At 43.1% G+C, this 18,356-nt stretch overlaps 1 protein-coding gene across 1 annotated transcript; it reads left to right on the top strand.

Moving 5' to 3' along the window:
- Positions 1-566: 566 nt before the first annotated feature.
- Positions 567-18,251, top strand: canx (calnexin). Its single transcript, XM_005453247.3, has 15 exons — positions 567-704; positions 5,339-5,566; positions 6,924-6,997; positions 7,433-7,491; positions 7,657-7,798; positions 7,918-7,999; positions 8,254-8,446; positions 8,617-8,806; positions 9,480-9,593; positions 9,790-9,946; positions 10,038-10,253; positions 10,998-11,117; positions 13,303-13,426; positions 13,510-13,583; positions 15,259-18,251. Exons 2-15 carry the CDS (start codon positions 5,342-5,344, stop codon positions 15,316-15,318), a joined length of 1,830 nt encoding a protein of 609 aa, XP_005453304.1. The 5' UTR covers positions 567-704; positions 5,339-5,341; the 3' UTR covers positions 15,319-18,251.
- The last annotated feature ends 105 nt before the right edge of the window (positions 18,252-18,356 follow it).

Genomic DNA, 18,356 nt, shown 5'->3' with positions numbered 1-18,356 from the left:
AAACAGTTTTTTAGTGCAGACCGGTGTGCATGTTTACTGTGTGCACAAAAACAGTTGAAAATTCATTTTTGTTTCTTATTAAAGTAGAAGTAAGTTTTTTAGTTGTTTTATCTCATATTTGTGTATCAAATGTGTAATTCAGATGCTGTCAGATTAGAAATACATGTAATAAATACTTTTTACAATAAATTTGACCTTTGTTTCTGCACTGAATAAAAGTGCTCCCCAGAGACTGTATGCTTTGGTTACAGTTAGCATAAATTTTAAAAAGTCATAATTAAATTGAGTTATGAATTAAATAGCTTTGGAAATTCAGAAAGTTTTATCCAATAGTTTAGTAGTTTTATCCAATCAAATACTTTAGTAGGTTAGAACCGAATTAAATCATTTTATGAATGAAGATCTGCAAAAATCAGTTTCAATCTCATCCCGCATTCTTAAGCCTTTTCATAAGCATGACTACAGCCAATCAGGGCACACTTCCCCTGGCAGCTCATCCAATCATCGCTGTCCACGAGGTGCAGCTCCATATGGGCGGGTCGAGCGACAGTTTCTGTTGACCAATCAGCTCCTGACAGTTGACAGGAAACGTCAAAGTTACGCGCTGGAGAACCAATCGGCGACGGGGGAAGGCGGTTAGTGCCCTCCAGGACCCCACGTGACCCTCCTCAGTAGTTCCCAGGCGGTGCACGGGTGAGCTTGAGGTGAGTGAAAACGCCGATAAATGAGAATTTTTAAAGGGTAGCTCAGCCGAATACAACTGTTTTCTGACAGGTGGTGTTCCGTTCACGTCGCCCGGGCTGTAGTTATTTACATGCTGTCGGTTTCTATCCGTTAAATCTGCTCTCCGTGTCTCCGGCGGGCAGTTAGCACCGGGCTGATAGCTAATTAACCGCAGGTGAACCCAGCTAGCCGTTAGCCCGCTGCCGTGGCCTCCGTTAGCGGGTAATAAACGCACCTTAAACCCGAGACTTGTCCCGGTGATCTGATTTGATTAACGTGGAGTACAGTCGGATTTTTTCTCACAGCGAAGCTAAAGTTGGTCCGAATGCTTCATTCAAAGTCGGGTGTTTCGTAAGGTGCTATGCTAACATTGGGCTAAGCAGGGATCTGGAGGAGGGAGGTGGGCGGTGTTCTCGGGCTCTTTGAAGGGTTTAGGATCAGCTGTTAAACTGTCCAGAGAAGACTGCGCTTTAAGATCCGGGTAGCAAAGCCTGCAGAAGGCTGGCAGAAAGAAATGGGTGTATAAAAACAAACAAACAAACAAAAAAAAGTCAATCATAAGCTACCTGCTTTCATGACTGACCTCCATCACCTGTCCGCTGTCACAGGTGTGTTAGCATCATTACAGGTAGACACTGCAGATTCAGTGACCACTGTGGTCGAGCTTGTCAGACTACAACGGGGATAAAGTGGATGGAAATGAGCTGATCCTAAGCTGTAAGCACAGTTTTTTACCAGCATGACTTAGAATTACCAGCAGGGGGCGACTTCTCTGATTTTAAAGTAAAACCAGAGCGCACGGAGTGAATGCTCTTAGGCTGGTTTAACACGATACTGAGTTAAGCATGATGTTTGGTGTCATTTACACGTTTGCAAACGAAAGGTTGCTAGTTCATTTCCGGTTACCTGTGGGGTAAGCAAGTAGCCAAAAGTACCTTTTTTATGGTCAGAAAGAACCCTGGGAAGTTGGGGACGCTATGGGCGGTGCTCCTTCATCATTGACAGATCACTCCATCATATCCACCCCTCTCAGATCTCACCTGGGTTCAAAACACCAAAACGGTGATGCTGAAAAGCTCAAATTCTTAATGTTAAAGTTGAATTGCTCCATGATCGTGAATTGATCAAGATCACATCGATCAGGATTAACATCTGGATTGTTTTAAGACATTTCTTCATTAACTAAACATTTGATCTTTATCGAACTATAATTTGCTTCTTTCAGCTGTATATGTAAAGTAAGATTAAAATGTTAATATTAAATATACTAGACAGCCCAGCGTTTCCCTAAGTTAGTAGCTGTTTTTCATTGTAAAGTCTGGCTCAAAGGGCCGCCGCTCGTAGCGTTTACTCCAGGATGTCTGCAGGTGGCGATATAGACATGTTAATCTGCAGAAATCTTTGACTTTTACTTCCTGTAGATCAACATCACTGTAAGGACAGCTGCAAAGACATCACAGCTGGATGCTCTCTGTAGATTTTTTTTTTTTTTTTTAAACAAGACTGTAAAAAAATGAAAGGGTACAAGAAGTGTCTGAGTAGCGAGTCTCTCTTAAGTTAGCAAGAACAAAGCGAACTGCTCCGAGATCTGTTAGGCACATAAGTCGAGATGGTTTCTGTTCCCACATTTAAAAGTAGCATATGCATGCTTGCTTACTGAAGGAATATACGATCATCTCTTCATCTCGCTTAGATTACAGGGACAATCTTTGGTGGGAATATGAGGGCTTACACGCAGTGACTCTTTAATTGATAAAATTACCTGACAAATAAAAACCGTATCATTGATCCTTAACAGAACATAAATAATTCCATTCTCTTCTGCATATCCACTTCGTAGTGGGGCTTCTGCCTATCCCAGTGGTGTACACCCTGCCCAGTCTGTCGCAGGGAAAAAAAAATCATAAATTAGAAACAAACTGAGCCAAAACAACCTGACCACGTTTGAATTCAGACACGGCAGTGACAGGATTTGGGATTTTAATCTTATTTCTGCTCTTTGGTTTTCTAAACGCATCATAACGTTAATTCAAACTGTTTTTTGGCACGACCACAGACTGAGTGAGTTGGGCCTGTTCTTGAGTTATTCAGTTTTTCGGGTTCATTGTTCAGCCTAAATGCTAACCAGTCCATCCTGTTTGGTTACGATTTAACTGACACATGCTGTTTAACTGTACATAACCTGAACACCTGCAGCAGTCTGAGCTCCACCGTTAGTCCTGTTAGAGCAGCTTTGCATGATTCACAGTTCCTTATTTATGTGACACCGGGCCGCAGTGCAACTGACTGAATGTAGAGGTCGCCATCTAATGACATCACAAAAACCCAAGAGTAGAGAAAGCTGAGTGTTTTAGAGTAATTACTTGAACATGTACTCACTTCTTTGTTTGAAACTGTTTAATATGAGCATCCACCAATGACCACACTGTAGGCAGAAAAACTCTTCCTGCAGTGATGAGTTTCACAATATGCAAGGTTTTGACGCCCCACTGGATTTGACACATTTCTGTAGTTCGTGGCATTATTGATGAATTATGAGAAATTGGTTGGTGTGAGGAGCAGCAGATGTCCTTCAGCTGTGAGATCAGATTGATTGATTGATTGATTGATATACCTTTATTAGTCCCACAAGGGGGGAGATTAAGTGACTAACGGCTTCTGGAGCCTTCAGTCTGGGTGGATAACAGCCACTTCAGCTGGTTTCACTCAGCTGATTAGGAATGGCTGATAAAACAGCAGCTTACAATCAGAGGCCACCCAAGAACTTATTACTGCCCACAGGCAGCTGGAAAACTGCAGTGTGAGTTTGTGAGCTCATCAGTGAAGTTCAGCATTGTTTGTGCAGCAGGGAACCTAAAGAAAGGCTTAAAGTAACATTTTTGTCCTTTTATTTTGAAAAGTAAGGTGTATGCATATCCACATATACACATTTAAGCAATAGCCTGACAGATGACCCTCCTGTGCACAGAAACAAAACTAACCTGACTAGGATTAAGGACAGAAATGTTTTAAAGTTCAGGCTCCTTCAGACCCTACAAAACGCCTTTGATGCTAAGCTAACGACTAGTGCTGGCAGATATGCTAATCTGTCTGAAAGGCTAATCTGATTAGCTGGCAGTCTGCTGAGTGAGATGTGCTTAACTTCAGGATCCACTTTTCTTGCCTTTCTTAATCTTAATGCACTTCCCGTCATGTGACCAGATTGTTTTCTTTTTCCTTGGCACCAATCGGACTGATCGGTAATTAGATTACCTTTTAGAGCAGCTCATGTCTCAGCATAGATGGATGATGGTTGGAAGACCAGCTCAGATGAGCCAAATCTGCTGGAATAAATATTAATAGAGACACTTGGGGTCAGAAGGTTTTGCACTTCCTGTCATGTGGTACAGATGATCTGGATCATGAATCTTTTCCTCCTCAGATTTAATGGAGGATGATGAATGATGGAGAACTTTGTCTTTACATTAGTCAGCCAGTCTAAAAAATTTTTCTCATTTAAATACGTCACCAGTCTTATCTCTGTTTGAGACTGCTCCGCCTGCAGCTGCACCTGCAGCTGCACCTGCACTGCACCACTTCCGTTAATATCTATCAGATGCAAAATCAACTCCAGATCAGTCTTTCCCTGGTTTGCTCCAGATTTAGGTTCTCTGTTTGGGCGTCCACACACATTCTTCTTCTGCAAATATTTGAATTACAGAGTATGTATGTGACAGATGAGTGTGGTGCTGTGCTTCATCACAGAGTGTATATGTAGTGTGATATATTCGTAGCTTTAAGAAGGCAGGCTACAGCTTCTGCTGACTGATTTCAGTGAGCTTGTTTACTTTTCCTTTTAGGAGACCAAGCTCGGCCGTCAGTGATTTTAGTGGATACTCCGAGCTTTGGTTTTACTTTTTTCCAGTGTACATGGCGATGTCCCTGATTATCTTTATCACTTTCTTGTCAGGCTAAAATTCTTTTACTGTCATTAGTGGCAATGAAAAGCATCAATGTAAGAACAACTGTAAACCCAAGTAGCAGTTGGGGTCGCTGAGCCCTGATGTGACACATCTTTTTGAGAGATTTTTACCGACTGATGTTGTAAAGTCCTGATATTTGTTGTTTAATGTGGTTCAGGAACACAGAACCTTTTTGGGCCTGTTTTTTCTGATGGTCACTGAACGCAGCAGCTTAACATTAGTTGTGTAATCACGGCATTGCTGCACTGAAAGACGACAGGAAGTCAGTCATCAGTCATGACTGACACAGCATCTCATGTTAAATAACCCGTAAAACAACTAAGGTAGTGATAGGTGTGTGTGTCTGCGTGCATTTATGCTTGTACCGGGGTGCTGCTGTAATCTCTCGGGGTATAATCTCATTAGGGTTAAAAGGAGCCGAGGAGCACGTCCTGTGGGCGCTCCGTGGTTGGTCACCATGGTGATAGATGAAACGCAGGTTGGCAGTCTGTTAATGATGGAGGAACACGACTGTGTGGATTTTTGTTGTTATTTATTAAAAAAAACAATAAAATGGGAGAAATCTCTGTATAACTAAAATCACGGGTTTTTGGCCCGGCCCTGCTTGCTACTCAAATCCAGGTGTGACGGGTTTTCTGCTCCTCTCTGTGCAGACTATGAATCAGCGGGTTGGGTTGTTTGTTCTCCTGGCGGCGGGCCTCCTCTGCCTCAGTTTGGCCCCTGTCTCTCGGGGTGACGATCTGGTCGAAGACGGTCTGGATGGCGATGACGCCGACGTGGAGGATGAAATGGACCTGAGCTTGGCTGGAGATGAGGAGGATCTGGAGGACGATGTGCAAGATGAAGCTCCACCTGCTCCTAAAACCCCTCCCAGTCCACAGGTAAAACAGCTTTATTTATTTTTATTTTATTATTAATAAAAAAGATGTTTTTCATGAATTCCTGTTAATGATAAATTTGCAGATGGTAGAAAATCTTTTTTTTTTTTTTTTTTTTAGTTTCATAAAGTCGTGAAGTTTATTTTCAATAGAAGCTGTAGTTACATGGGTCTGCACACTAGGGGGCACCAAACTAAATCAGACAGAAACCATCTCCAGGTCCAGATTGTCCATCAGTTCCTAAAGTCAAATTCTGAGGCTCCACTGAGCCTTCAAAATGGTCCAGATTCTTTCAGTTTCAGTAAAATGATCAACATTGCTGTTCTCCCAGCTGTTACAATCAAGTTTAACCTCCAGCATCCATGAAAAACACGACTTACAAGATTTATCTGAGTTGGCAGCTTGTTATCAGCTACTCTCCATTTACAGGTGATATCCCATACGCTGACTGAAGGAATAAACTAAAACGTACAAATGTGCTATAACTTTGTAAGTAAACAAATACAGAAAACTAAACAGCACAGGGAGGATGAAGGAAGAGGGTTAAACTGTTCTCAATTAAAGTTAATGTTGAGAATACCTGATGGGCAGATGAAAAGGGATCAAACTTCAGCCAAGAGAATGTCTGAGACAACGTCATTAACAAAAATAAAAATGGCACACGAGAGAGCAGCACACCACTACTGAGCTCCTGGATGTAAACCTGACCATCACTGATGACTGGTTTATAAAAGGCTGCATATGATGCATCAGTGACGTCCTAATTTTTTATTTACCGACATGTTAAAAAGGTTTTTAAAAAAGTTACTTGTTTCTTGTTTTTCTGAAAGCTGTTAAAATTGTTTGTCTATGTTTTTGGTTGTATGAATAAAGTTAACTCGATTGAAGTTTTTACCTGTAAGGATTATAACTGCTCTGCTCTCAGCGTTTGTTTTGGCTCATTCTGAGGTTTTGAATGTTTAACCCAGAAGTGTCTGTTACCCATTAACCAATCAGGTCAGGAAGTGGGTCTGATGAGAGAGCAGTGATCTGACCTGCTGGTCTACTGACCTGCATTCTCTCTATAGACACAGACTAAGAGTCGGACCTCAGAATAATTCAGTCTAATGACTTAACGGGTAAATTTTCTTGGAGTCGGCAGGTTTTAGACAGAAACCTGCTCATGAATCATTTCCACAGTTTTGATCATGTTTGCTTCACTTCCAGTCTGACTGGTTATTCAGAGTAGAGCTGAGGTAACGTGAACACATCTGAAAGGCTTTGAGCTCAAACGAGATAGGAAGAGGAGGACGAATCAAACAAATGTGTTGGTTAACCTGCACATGACGATGTTATAACTTACTTTCATTTCTTCACTCAGGTGACCTACAAAGCTCCTGAGCCAAAGGGGGAACACTTCATTGCAGAGTCTTTTGATAAGGGGACACTGGATGGGTGAGCACCACATGAGCATGAATCATAACCTTCACTTTCATGTTTTCTTTTTCTTACTTTAAAGCTTTTTTACACGTGCTAGCATCCCACTAATGCATGCCAACTGGTCAGTTAAGGATTTAAGGACACCCCCTCACTGGCGCAGAGCCAGCTTGCTGTAACCTAGTGATGGTTTGTTTGTAACGTTAGCAGATTTAAACCTATCAGATCAGCCCAGAGTTTGGAACAATTAGCTGAAGTTATTCTCCCAGCAGTTATCAAGACAATCGATTAGTGAAACAGTCATATGGTTTAATTTGATCATCAGTTTCATCAAAGAAAAGCCTCTGTGTTTGATCTGTGAAAAATGCTGCAGAGGAGTCGGTGCACACGTGTACATCTACCTGTAAACCTCAGAGCTGCAGCGGAGTCGTAACCCTCTATGTGCTGTTTCAGGTGGATTCTGTCCAACGCCAAGAAGGATGATGCAGACGAAGAGATCGCGAAGTACGACGGTGAGTGCAGATCTGTAACCTCATCATGTACATGATAACGTGCAGGAGCAGTTTTTTACATTAGATATTACATCAGCTGAGCCTGGGATGTCCTAAAAAGGCCACTGTAACGAAGATTACCGCCTTGTTTTAGTGTTTGTCTGATGATGATGACGATGTTAACAGGTAAATGGGCTGTGGAGGAGATGAAGGACAGTAAGCTGCCCGGCGACAAAGGTCTGGTCCTGAAGTCTCGAGCCAAACATCATGCCATCTCAGCCCACCTGCTGCGACCTTTCACCTTTGAAACCATGCCCCTTGTCATCCAGTAAGGACAGCTTTAATGTCTGATTCACATTTGAAACTCTGATTGGTAGATGGGTGTGAACACCCAGGTGTTCTCAGTCTGAAAGGTACTGATCAGTAGTGTGATCTGTCTGTGTTCAGGTATGAGGTGAACTTCCAGTCGGGTATCGACTGCGGCGGCGCCTACGTAAAGTTACTGACTGAGACGCCCGACCTTGACCTGGTCAGTGCGATTCCCACACACGTTAATTCAGTTTATTAATGATGCCACTTCAAAAGGAAAAGCAGGACAGTGACTTAAAAAGGTTTTAAATGTTGTTCGACTCGTGATCTAACTCATTAACTCATCTTCCTCTCATGAGCCAAAGAGGCAGATCTATGAAATGTTCTTATTGATCACTCAAATAAGTCACTGATAAAAACACCTGCAGGCTACGAGGCAGGTAAGCGCTGTAACATGTCCGTGTGTGTCTGCAGGACCAGTTTGTGGATAAAACTCCATACACCATCATGTTTGGACCCGACAAATGTGGAGAAGACTACAAGCTGCACTTCATCTTCAGGCACAAAAACCCCAAAACCGGAGAGTACGAAGAGAAACACGCTAAGAAACCCGACGCCGACCTGAGGACGTACTTCACCGACAAGAAGACTCACCTGTACACGCTGGGTGAGACGCACAGGCTCCAAATGTGTTTATTTCTGCTGTAAATGTTAACATGGGAGTCTGTGGGGACTGATGCCCTGCTGGGGCCTCTGCTGGACGTTAGAGGAACTGCAGGTTTTGATTTTGATTTTTTTTTCTTTGAGTGCCTAACTCGTCTCTGTTGCCTCCAAAAGTGGTGAACTCTGACAACAGCTTTGAGGTGTTGGTGGATCAGACGGTCGTGAACAGCGGCAACCTGCTGACGGACATGACTCCCGCTGTGAACCCCCCCGCTGAGATCGAAGACCCTGATGACCACAAACCCGAGGACTGGGATGAGAGGCCCAAGATCCAGGACCCGGACTCCGTCAAACCCGAGGATTGGTCAGTACAAGGGTTTCATTTTCAGTTTGCTCAAACTTTCATCCAAGTGTTTGACCTCAAGAAAACAAACTGAGCCACGGCTGCACGACTGGAACTGAAGTAAACATGTTTGCAGTAAAAGCATCACGGGGTCAGTCTCGATTTCTGAGATTGTTTACTTTTTCTGAATTGAAGATCTTAAAATTTTAAGTAAGTTTAAAAAGGGAAAAGAAATTCCTACAATTTATTTAAAAGGGGGGGAAATAAAGTAAACCCTCCATAAGTGTAAAAAAAATAAATAAATTAAAATCTGGAGATGGTGCTGCTTCTTACTTCAATAACAGATTCAGAATGTATGAAAAACATAATCCATGTCTATTTAGAAATTAAAGGCTTACTTCATGTTTTCCTGTAAGTACAGTGACCTCACAGCAGCTATATTATTGGTCAGATGATGTCATTGAAAATGCTCCAACGGCACAAAAACTGTGCGCAGGTCCAGTTCAGAGACTCCAATTAGCTAAGGGGAACCCTAGGAGACGGCTATCAGCTACGACCACCTGTGTCACAATCCACCTGTCATTGTGACCGACTCACTGCTGGAGCCTCTGCTGGATGTTAGAGGAACTGCAGGTTTGGTGCTTCCATGTTTGCCGCTCTGTGACAGCAGACTTGGGTTGTTGTGTGTTTGCAGGGATGAAGACGCTCCGGCTCAGATTCCAGATGAATCTGCGGTGAAACCTGATGGCTGGCTGGACGATGAGCCCGAGTACATCGGAGACCCTGACGCCATCAAACCTGAAGACTGGTGAGTTACACCTGCCTGTCGGCCCGGAGCAGGTGGAAGGAAAGAAATGTCTAAAGCAAACGGAATGCAGATTTTCTTTTCACTGTGAACCGCTTTCCTGACAAAGCCCGTGGATTAATCCACTGCTGAAAATAGTCCCAGTAAAACCTGTATTCCAGTATAAAGAAGATAACCGAGTACTCTTCGTGCCTGTCAGGGATGAGGACATGGACGGAGAGTGGGAGGCCCCTCAGATCCCTAACCCCGCTTGTGAGACCGCCCCCGGCTGCGGCACCTGGAAACGGCCAATGATCGACAACCCCAACTACAAGGGCAAATGGAAGCCCCCCATGATTGATAACCCCAACTATCAGGTGAGTCTGACTTCAGTGTGAGGTGATCATTAGATGGAAGGGGTGGAGTCTTTTGGAGGCTCTCCTCATCTCCGACGCTTCGTGTTTTCAGGGCGTCTGGAAGCCGAGGAAGATCCCCAACCCGGCGTACTTTGAGGACCTTCACCCCTACAAGATGTCACCGTTCAGTGCCCTGGGGCTTGAGCTCTGGTCCATGACCTCTGACATCTTCTTCGATAACTTCTTCATCACCAATGACCGCAACGCTGCTGAACGCTGGGCCTCTGATAGCTGGGGGCTGAAGAAGGCAGCAGAGGGCGCCGCTGAGGTGGGTCCATGTTATTAGATCAGATTAAATTCAGTCTTCTGGGATAAACCGGATTTGTATTTGTTTTGGGAGGGTTTTTTTGTCTTTTTTTTAATTAAGTGTGTGCCATGATTAAAGTTTTAAAAAAGTGAAGTGACACCGTCACCACCTCATGTTTCAAATGCTCAGGCTGACCTCACACACCTCAGCGCAGCTTCACAGTGGAGCATCAAACACGTTAACATTTTATTTTTGCACAACAGAAATGAAATGAAAGAAAATTAAGTTTCCTTACTAATGTTTCACAAAACAATTGAATATTAAGGACAAAATCCTTTTCCCATAATTTTATTCCGAAAGGTTAACTTGAATATATTCTTCAGTATGAAGTGAAATGTATCAAGCCTGTTTTTGTTTTAATTTGATGATTATGGCTCAGATTTGATTCATTTTAGGAAATATTCTGATCATTTGAGAAACCGGATTACTGAGTTTCATGAGCTCTTAGCCAAAATCATCAAAAATAAAAGGATCCCTCTAAACGTCTCTGAGCTAGTGGATATCCTTTAATAACCATGCGTTTCATACTTATTAGCATGACTGGGAGAGTTTTGGTGTTCAACTCTGATATCGTTACTGATCATTTAAAAAAATGTGTAAAGTGAAGTGGATTTATTGAAGTCTGGGTTAACCTGCGGGAGCCCCGTGATGTTTCCTCATGTGTGTTGTTTTTTGTTTTGTTTTTTCCCCCTCGTGGTCGTGCAGCCTGGGCTGGCAGCTCAGATGCTAAACGCTGCAGAGGAGCGTCCGTGGCTCTGGGTTGTCTACGTGCTCACCGTGGCTCTGCCGCTAATCCTTATCTTCGTCTTCTGCTGCACTGGAAAGGTAACACACACCCACCCACACACACACACACACACAGGGTCTGTGCCTCTGCAGCATCAAACTGTTTCCTCATTTGAAAGTCAAGTTTCTGTCTTGGTTTAAATAAAGTTAGAATTAAAAGTGAAGCTGTTGCTTCTTCAGAGCACAGAGTCCTGTGTGACATTACTGTGTTACTCATTCATTTATATTGTGCTGGTAGTAACAATGCATGACTTTATTATGTTTATGCCTCGGTCAGCTGAGAAGCTCCTGTTTTATGTCAACTGTCATCAGACTTTCTGTAGAGAAAATGTGAAACTTGATATTTACAAGTTAAAATCCAGCAGTTCAAAGAGCCACAGTTCGATGCTGCAAACCCAGCCTTGTGGGGCAAAAGCGTGCATACTCCTGGTGCCGTTCTCAGGCCCGGCTCAATGGAAGTCTGTGACCCTGTCAGGAATAAGAGAGCAGCTCACTGCCGCCTGCTTTCCTCAGTGTAATGCTGTCATGGAGGATTTCCTCACAGGTGGACTAATATGATTGGTGGAAATGAATCAATATAAACTGTTGTTATAATTCAAGCTGCATTTTTAACTGTTATTGATAATTATTTTAAGGTTTTAATTGGACATGAGAAAATCAAACCTCTGTCCATCCTGCAGTCTGATCCTCAGGGCATCCTCTCCTGGCTGCTGTCAAAACTGCACATTGTTATTCCAGAGGTTTCCTTTAATGGTTTAAGTTGTATCGCACTGATGTCCACAGAGGTCGTCAGGATCAGCTCAGGGTCACTTGAGTCTCAACAGCTTGCAGGAAGAGTTTAATGACGCTGGACGCCCTAACCGCGCTGCCACCGCCTCCTCCGGCCCGGTGACTGATACTGCTGCTAGCATAGCTTCACGTCATGTTGTTGTGTTTGTGCTGCTTGTGTGCGTCTGTGGTGCTGCAGTGCAGTCTTTGTGTGTTTCATTAAACCTTGTCACTCATTGGTTGTAATTGTGACACCGATTATAACTGAGAATTCATGACTGGTGGTTTGGTGTTCTGAATATTGGAAAATCAGGTGAAATCCTTTGCAGCAGACCTGCTGTTGGCACAACTGTTCTCCTATTGGCCAACACATTCTGAAAATGCTCGTCTGAAAGGGCGCTCTTTATCAAACGTAGGCGAAAACCGTGAGTGAAAGGCAGTGATGTGTTTGTGAATGATGGATCTGAGAAGGCAGTGCTGCTGTTTAACTCGCGCTACATGGACCAAAATCCCGGGCCACCTTCACGTCACACCTGCAGCAGCTGCTCAGCCGTGGAAACCGAAGCTCCCGGCAACACGCTGTCTGTGCTGATGTTAATGCTAGAGGTGGTTTGGACTCCCTGGCTAGGTGCTGCAGGACTAAGACTGAGAACACTTGAGTTCAAAGGTTAAGAGGTGTGGCCCAGTACTTTGGCCTATAAAGTCTGTTTCCTATGAACACGTCACGTATCTGGACGTCTCAGCTGTTTCCACTGTGGCATGCTGGCTTGTTCATGGAGAAGACAGTTTGGTAATAACAGTAAATTACTGGTGCGGGTGTGAACTGCAGTGTGATTTGACTGCAAAAGTAAAACCGTTCATTCATAAATGTGACGGTGCCTTTGTGTATTTATATCAGTCTTAGATCCTCAGCTGAGGGAACCTGAAATAATCGTGTTGTTGTTCCTGCGTCATTGTAACGCTGGTCCAGGATCAGCATGTTACCCAAGAGTTTAGATAATACTATTTTAAAACGATCACTAGCAAACCACCACAAATAATGTAAATTTTGCAAACCTCATTCTCCCTCTTACTGATTGTTCATTGCTCCTGAAGAGGCTGTTATTCACCCCCCCCCACACACACGCACACACATTGCAGCATAATTGAAACTGACCAGTGTTATTAATTTGATCAGGATATCAGACACACCAACAAGCTGTAATCTCAGATCATGTAATGTGATCCTGGATTTAGCGCTTGCCCATTAAACCAGCTTTCTTCTAATTGGCTGCTCCTCACAAACCTCTCAGGTGACCATATCTGGGATATCCTGTCTGTATGACATCATAAAGATCCAAGAGTAGAAAAAAACTGTGATAAACTGAGCTCAGGGGATTACTTTAAATGCTCATACTTTGTTTAGTATGAGCATCCACCACAGCAGCACTTTGAACTGCCTTGTTTCCTTCTGCAGAAGAAGAGTTCGGCGTCGCCGGCAGAGTACAAGAAGACCGATGAACCTCAGCCTGATGTGAAGGAGGAGGAGGAAGAGGAGGAGGAAGCTGAGGAGGCTCCGAAGGCTGAGAAGAACAGCCCAGGTTACTGAGATCTTCAAACTGAATCTGTTTGTTTTTTTTGAGTTTGCAGCTGTTTGTTAATTTGATTCATCTTTGTCTTTCAGGCACAGACAAGAGTGAAGATGAAGAACCTGCAGAGGAAGAGGAGGACGAAGAAAAGGAGAACACAGCTGATGAGGTGAGGCAAAGTTTCATCACAGCAGATTCAATCGTGACTTTTCAGCTCCTTTAACTTTTGAAAAGATGTAAAAATTAAAAAATAAATAAAGGTTTATTTTGTATTTTTAGTCATTTATATTTTACAAAGAAAAGTTTTTTGTTTGTCTAAATGTCTTCACACCGGTCTTTAAAACTTGTTGCAAAGATGAACTTTGATTTCATTTTATTTTCTCAGATTTGTTTTGATGGAGTCTGAAACATAAAATGTAGAAAACTTGAAAAAGCCTCAATTCAGTAAAAATGTGGGATGAGCTCAGTCTGCAGCGTGCTGTCAATGTGCTGCAGGTGTAACACTCGCTGCTTTCCAGGAGAGTTTAAACCCCCGACCAGTCTCAGCAGATGGCTGCCCCTCACAGAGTCTGGTTCTGCCTGAGGTGTCTTCCTATTAAAAGGGAGTTTTTTTTCTTCCTACTGCCACCAAGTGCTTGCTCAAATGGGGTCCTCTGATTTTTGGCTTTGCTCTGCATAGTTGTAGGGCAAGGATGTCAGACTCGTTTTACATTGTAGACCCCATACAGCCCACTTTGACCTAGGGCTGTTCGATATAACGATATATATCGGACGATATGAAAACATCTATCGTTCCATATTACACTATCGTTTGTTTCATGGTGTCGCAAAATGAACTGTTTACTGCAATATTTTTTTCATGGTTTTCATGGTCACTGTAGTGGCTATATTAATTTCATAAAGTTCTCTTTTTCTCTTATATTTAAAATAACCACACTATGGATGGACAAGCAACTGTTTTTATATGTTGTCGTTGGCAACAAAGACAGTAAACCCAGCGTGTGGCTCCTGTATACCTTCACGCACAAGTCGATTTGCCCGAGATTCACGGAATTTACAGAAAATGTAAAAATTTTGTGATTATATATTGTTGTCGGGACGATGAATGTCTTCTATCGGGATATGAGATTTTGGTCATATCACACAGCCCCACTTTGTCCCTAAGTGGTCCAGACAGGTGAAACCTCCCTTTGTAATAACACAAAGAAGTTTAACTACACATTTAATCGCTCAGGTATCAGAATATTAGAAAGAGAGGAGCAATTTGATGAGTCTTTTTTTTAGTTTTTCTACATGATTAACAGGTGCTGCTGTAGTAAATAAATCATTTAAATTTTAGAGAAAAAATTAAAATTAAAGAAAAGGAGTCGTTAACAGAAAACAACTGTTTTCTTTTTTTAACCTGTAGATTTTGCAAAACAAAACTGAATTCTCTACAGTAGATTGTAAACACAGCTTTTCTGTCATTTCATTGATCATCTATTACTTAATTACTTTGGTTGTAGTATGAACGTCATGGGGGGAGTGGGGGGAGGTCTTTATCAGTAGGCGAAGCTGCAAAACCTTCCTCATTTTTCCAAAGCTGTCCAGTGTGTATGACTCGAGTCTTTGCTGGGCTGACTCTGGCCCACAGGCCTCATGTTTGACACCCCTGTTGTAGGGTTTTTACAGTACACGCCTTGACGTGATGGTTGTTGTGATTTGGCGCTGTATGAATAAGACTGAATTGAATTTTCCGTCTGAGGCTGTGCAGTCTGTTTCAGATGATTTGATGTGAGCGAGTAACTTCGAGCTTCCTCTCTGACTTAAACTGATTCGTCGTCTCGCCTTCGTTTCCTCTGCAGAAGCTTGAGGACGATGTTCTGCGGAGATCTCCGAGGAGCAGGAAGCTCAGGAAGGAGTGAAGTCTGACTGCAGCCCTGACCTCAACAGCTCACCCCCTTCATCCCCCCTCCCTCTCCCCTTCCTCCTCCTCCTCCTCATTCTTCTTCTCGTCCACTCTGAGGCAATGAGGCCTGAATGGAACCAGTGGAAGCAGCAACGGAAAACTAATCAAGACCTCCAACATGGACACCTGATGATGATGATGATGATGATAATGATTATGTGTATGAACAGCGCCGAGTTAGATTCAAAGGATTTTTGTTTTTGAAAGAGATTTACTAAAACTTGCTGCATCATTCCTTCACAACACCTGAACACTCGAACCTGCAGGACCAACATCCTGTTCGCCGCCATCCTCAGCGAGCCCGCTTGAGGCAGTCTGTGTTGAGCTTCCAGCAGTCTTTAGCCTTCCAGCAGCCGAAACATCAGTCAGGTCAAACAGTCTCCAGGTAACCAGAGTGTTAAACAGCCAATGAGAACACCCTAAATCGGTCCCTGGAGGGGCTTAGCCCATCATCCTGTTTGAGCTGCCGTGATCCTGCTGCCTTGCGTTGTCACAGTCTGGGTGAAAACACCTGCTGACACGACGCCAACAGTCAGGATGACTTTAAAATCTTTTGACCAACCAGAAGTCTTCCTCATTCCTTAAAGAGCTTATAAACAGTTGGCTAATCCAATATGTCATCATCTAGCTAACACAATGTAACCTGCTAGCTAGACTAACCGTTACCAACAGTCAGTGAGTTAGCATCGCAAAAGCCCAATTAGCTTACCAACATGCTGCTAATTAGCTTTGGGATCAGCTTGCCTTCATTGCACGGGTTTGGTTTTTTTTTTGTTTTTGTTTTTTTTATATTTGATCCACCACCAGGCTGCTAATGAATGCTACAACAAACTTAGCAACCCCACTTGTGTTAGCAAACCCATAAGCTAACAGCTTGTTTATTACAGTAAATCAGCCTGTTGGTGGTTATCCTACTAACAACCACAGTTTCCTGCTGGCTAATCGGTCGAGCTGGGGATGTTATCCAGAAATTACTAGGCCGTTTCTTCACCCTCCTTAAACCTGGTGTTGGCTAGGCGCTAGTGAGCTGTGTGGCGATATAACACCAATGCTTACAGCAGCTAGCTGCTAACAGCTTGTGGAGTTCATTGATTAGCTATCAGTCATGCTAACGTCTGAAATAATAAACTGGTAACACTTTTTCTTCCATTTTTCGTCTTTGTTTTTCTTATGTAAATGTTAGCATATGTTAGCTCGTCTAATTTAAAAAGAAGGTCAAAGGTCACGTACGTGTAACAGTCTGCTGATCTCGGGTATGATAGTTGTGTGAATGAAGGTTCAGCTCATACACACAAAAAATCTTTAAAATTAAGTTTTCTTTTTTTTTTTTGTTATAACAGTGGCGCTCTGTGGACGTTTGAACAACACAAAAACACTACCACAATGAGGTGCTTAACATTTCAGCTGTCCGCCTGCAAAGCGCCACCACCTACGCCTGACCTCCACCAATAACGGCTGACCTCCATAGTGGTCGTTTTTAGGGTGTGGAGCGCGACTTCACCTGCTGACGTAGGCGTGGCTCGAAGCTCAGGTGGTGTGCGTAAGTGGACCTTGTGGGCTGAAGCACTTGCCATGTGTGACCACAGGTGGTGCCAAATTCAGAACCAATACCCCGAAAGATGATCATGTGATCTCAGCGTCAGGCTGGGAAAATGCCTGGTGTCCGTCCAACCAACAGTTTTAAGTCCTGCCATGTAGCGCAAAAAAGTTATTTATTCATAGAGTGAGGCTTATTTTTCATCTGTCTGTGATAAATTACCAAAAAACAACCATCGTTCTTGAACTGGTAAAACCAGAGATCAGCATATAAACTCTGACTGGTCGTGCAATGCGCTGTTACGGTGTCCCGTCTGCAGCCCCCTGGTGGGCTGAGAAAGTACTGCAGGTGTGCCGCAAAATCAATAAATGTAAAAGTTAATTTTTATTTTCTAACCCGATTCTCTTTTGAGCCTGAAGTCATCTTATATGAAGCAGGTGTCGGAGGTAAAGCTGTTGGTGGAGAATCAAAATAAAGAAGGAGAAACTCCCATCTTTGGTTTGTGTGATTATCAGAGTTTGGGTGGGCCGATCAATGGGAATCACAGAACGAGTTTGCTTTATTTTCTCACTAATGATGCTTCAAATCAAATCATTTGCTGTAATTTTTGACTATTCTGATTATAAATCCTTATCGTTCATTCAGTCAAATCTGAATTTTACAGACTTTAACCTTCACTCTTCTGATATTTTCATTTCCACTGCCAAAATAAAAGTGCCTGGCAGGTAACGATGATTTCAAATGATCTGTGTGAAACTTATTGATGCTCTCAAACCCCTGATCACCTGTTTATGTGCTAATCATTCTGCAGAACCTTTTTTTGTTTTTGTTTTTGTTTTCCGTCTGAGGTGAAACTGAAGCGATCAGCAGGTGGAAAATGATTCCAGCGTGAATCCTGAGCCAGATCTGTTTTCAGTCGGGACAGGCTGCTTGTGATTGCCTGGTGGTTTATGACAGGTGTTGAAAGTTTGTGTCAGGTGACCCTCTCCTCTTCCTCGTAGGATGAATTTGCTGGCTCTGCTGCTTGTAGTGGCCGTGAAGATGCTGTTGTTTAGGCACGATGGCGTTGTTCATGGCATTGTTGAAGCTGCCTCGCTAACAGACTGTAGACGGAACACTGTACCTGCGGGGGAGACTCTGCCTCTGTAACTCTGCTTTTTATTTTGTTCTGTGTTTGTACTAACGGTTGGCCCGGCCGCCGTCCCCACGTCCACGCTGAGTGGACCTGCTGACAGGAAGCTCCAGCTTTCAATGGAAATACTGTGATGATGGAGCCTGCTCTGTGTTTATGTGTGTGCGGACACGTGGTCAACACTCGTTTTGATTAATAAAAACATCAAATGGAAACCGAAGCAGAGGCAGCAGCGTGGTTATTTACTATTGTGCCTTTCTTATTTTAGCTCATAAATAAAAATACTGTTAGAGATGGCATGTTTATCTATTTGAAATTAACTTTT

This window comes from Oreochromis niloticus, linkage group LG2 (assembly GCF_001858045.2).
Source record: "Oreochromis niloticus isolate F11D_XX linkage group LG2, O_niloticus_UMD_NMBU, whole genome shotgun sequence".
Lineage (NCBI taxonomy): Eukaryota > Metazoa > Chordata > Actinopteri > Cichliformes > Cichlidae > Oreochromis > Oreochromis niloticus.
The sequence above is the reverse complement of the archived record's forward strand: the minus strand, read 5'-3'. Positions and strand labels throughout refer to the sequence as shown.

Bases quoted from the DNA above. Each gene is read 5' to 3' on its own strand.
- canx (XM_005453247.3), top strand. From the start codon at position 5,342: ATGAATCAGCGGGTTGGGTTGTTTGTTCTCCTGGCGGCGGGCCTCCTC. The intron at 11,118-13,302 runs GTAACACACACC...TTCCTTCTGCAG, and splicing joins TCTTCTGCTGCACTGGAAAG to AAGAAGAGTTCGGCGTCGCC. The intron at 13,584-15,258 runs GTGAGGCAAAGT...TTTCCTCTGCAG, and splicing joins AGGAGAACACAGCTGATGAG to AAGCTTGAGGACGATGTTCT.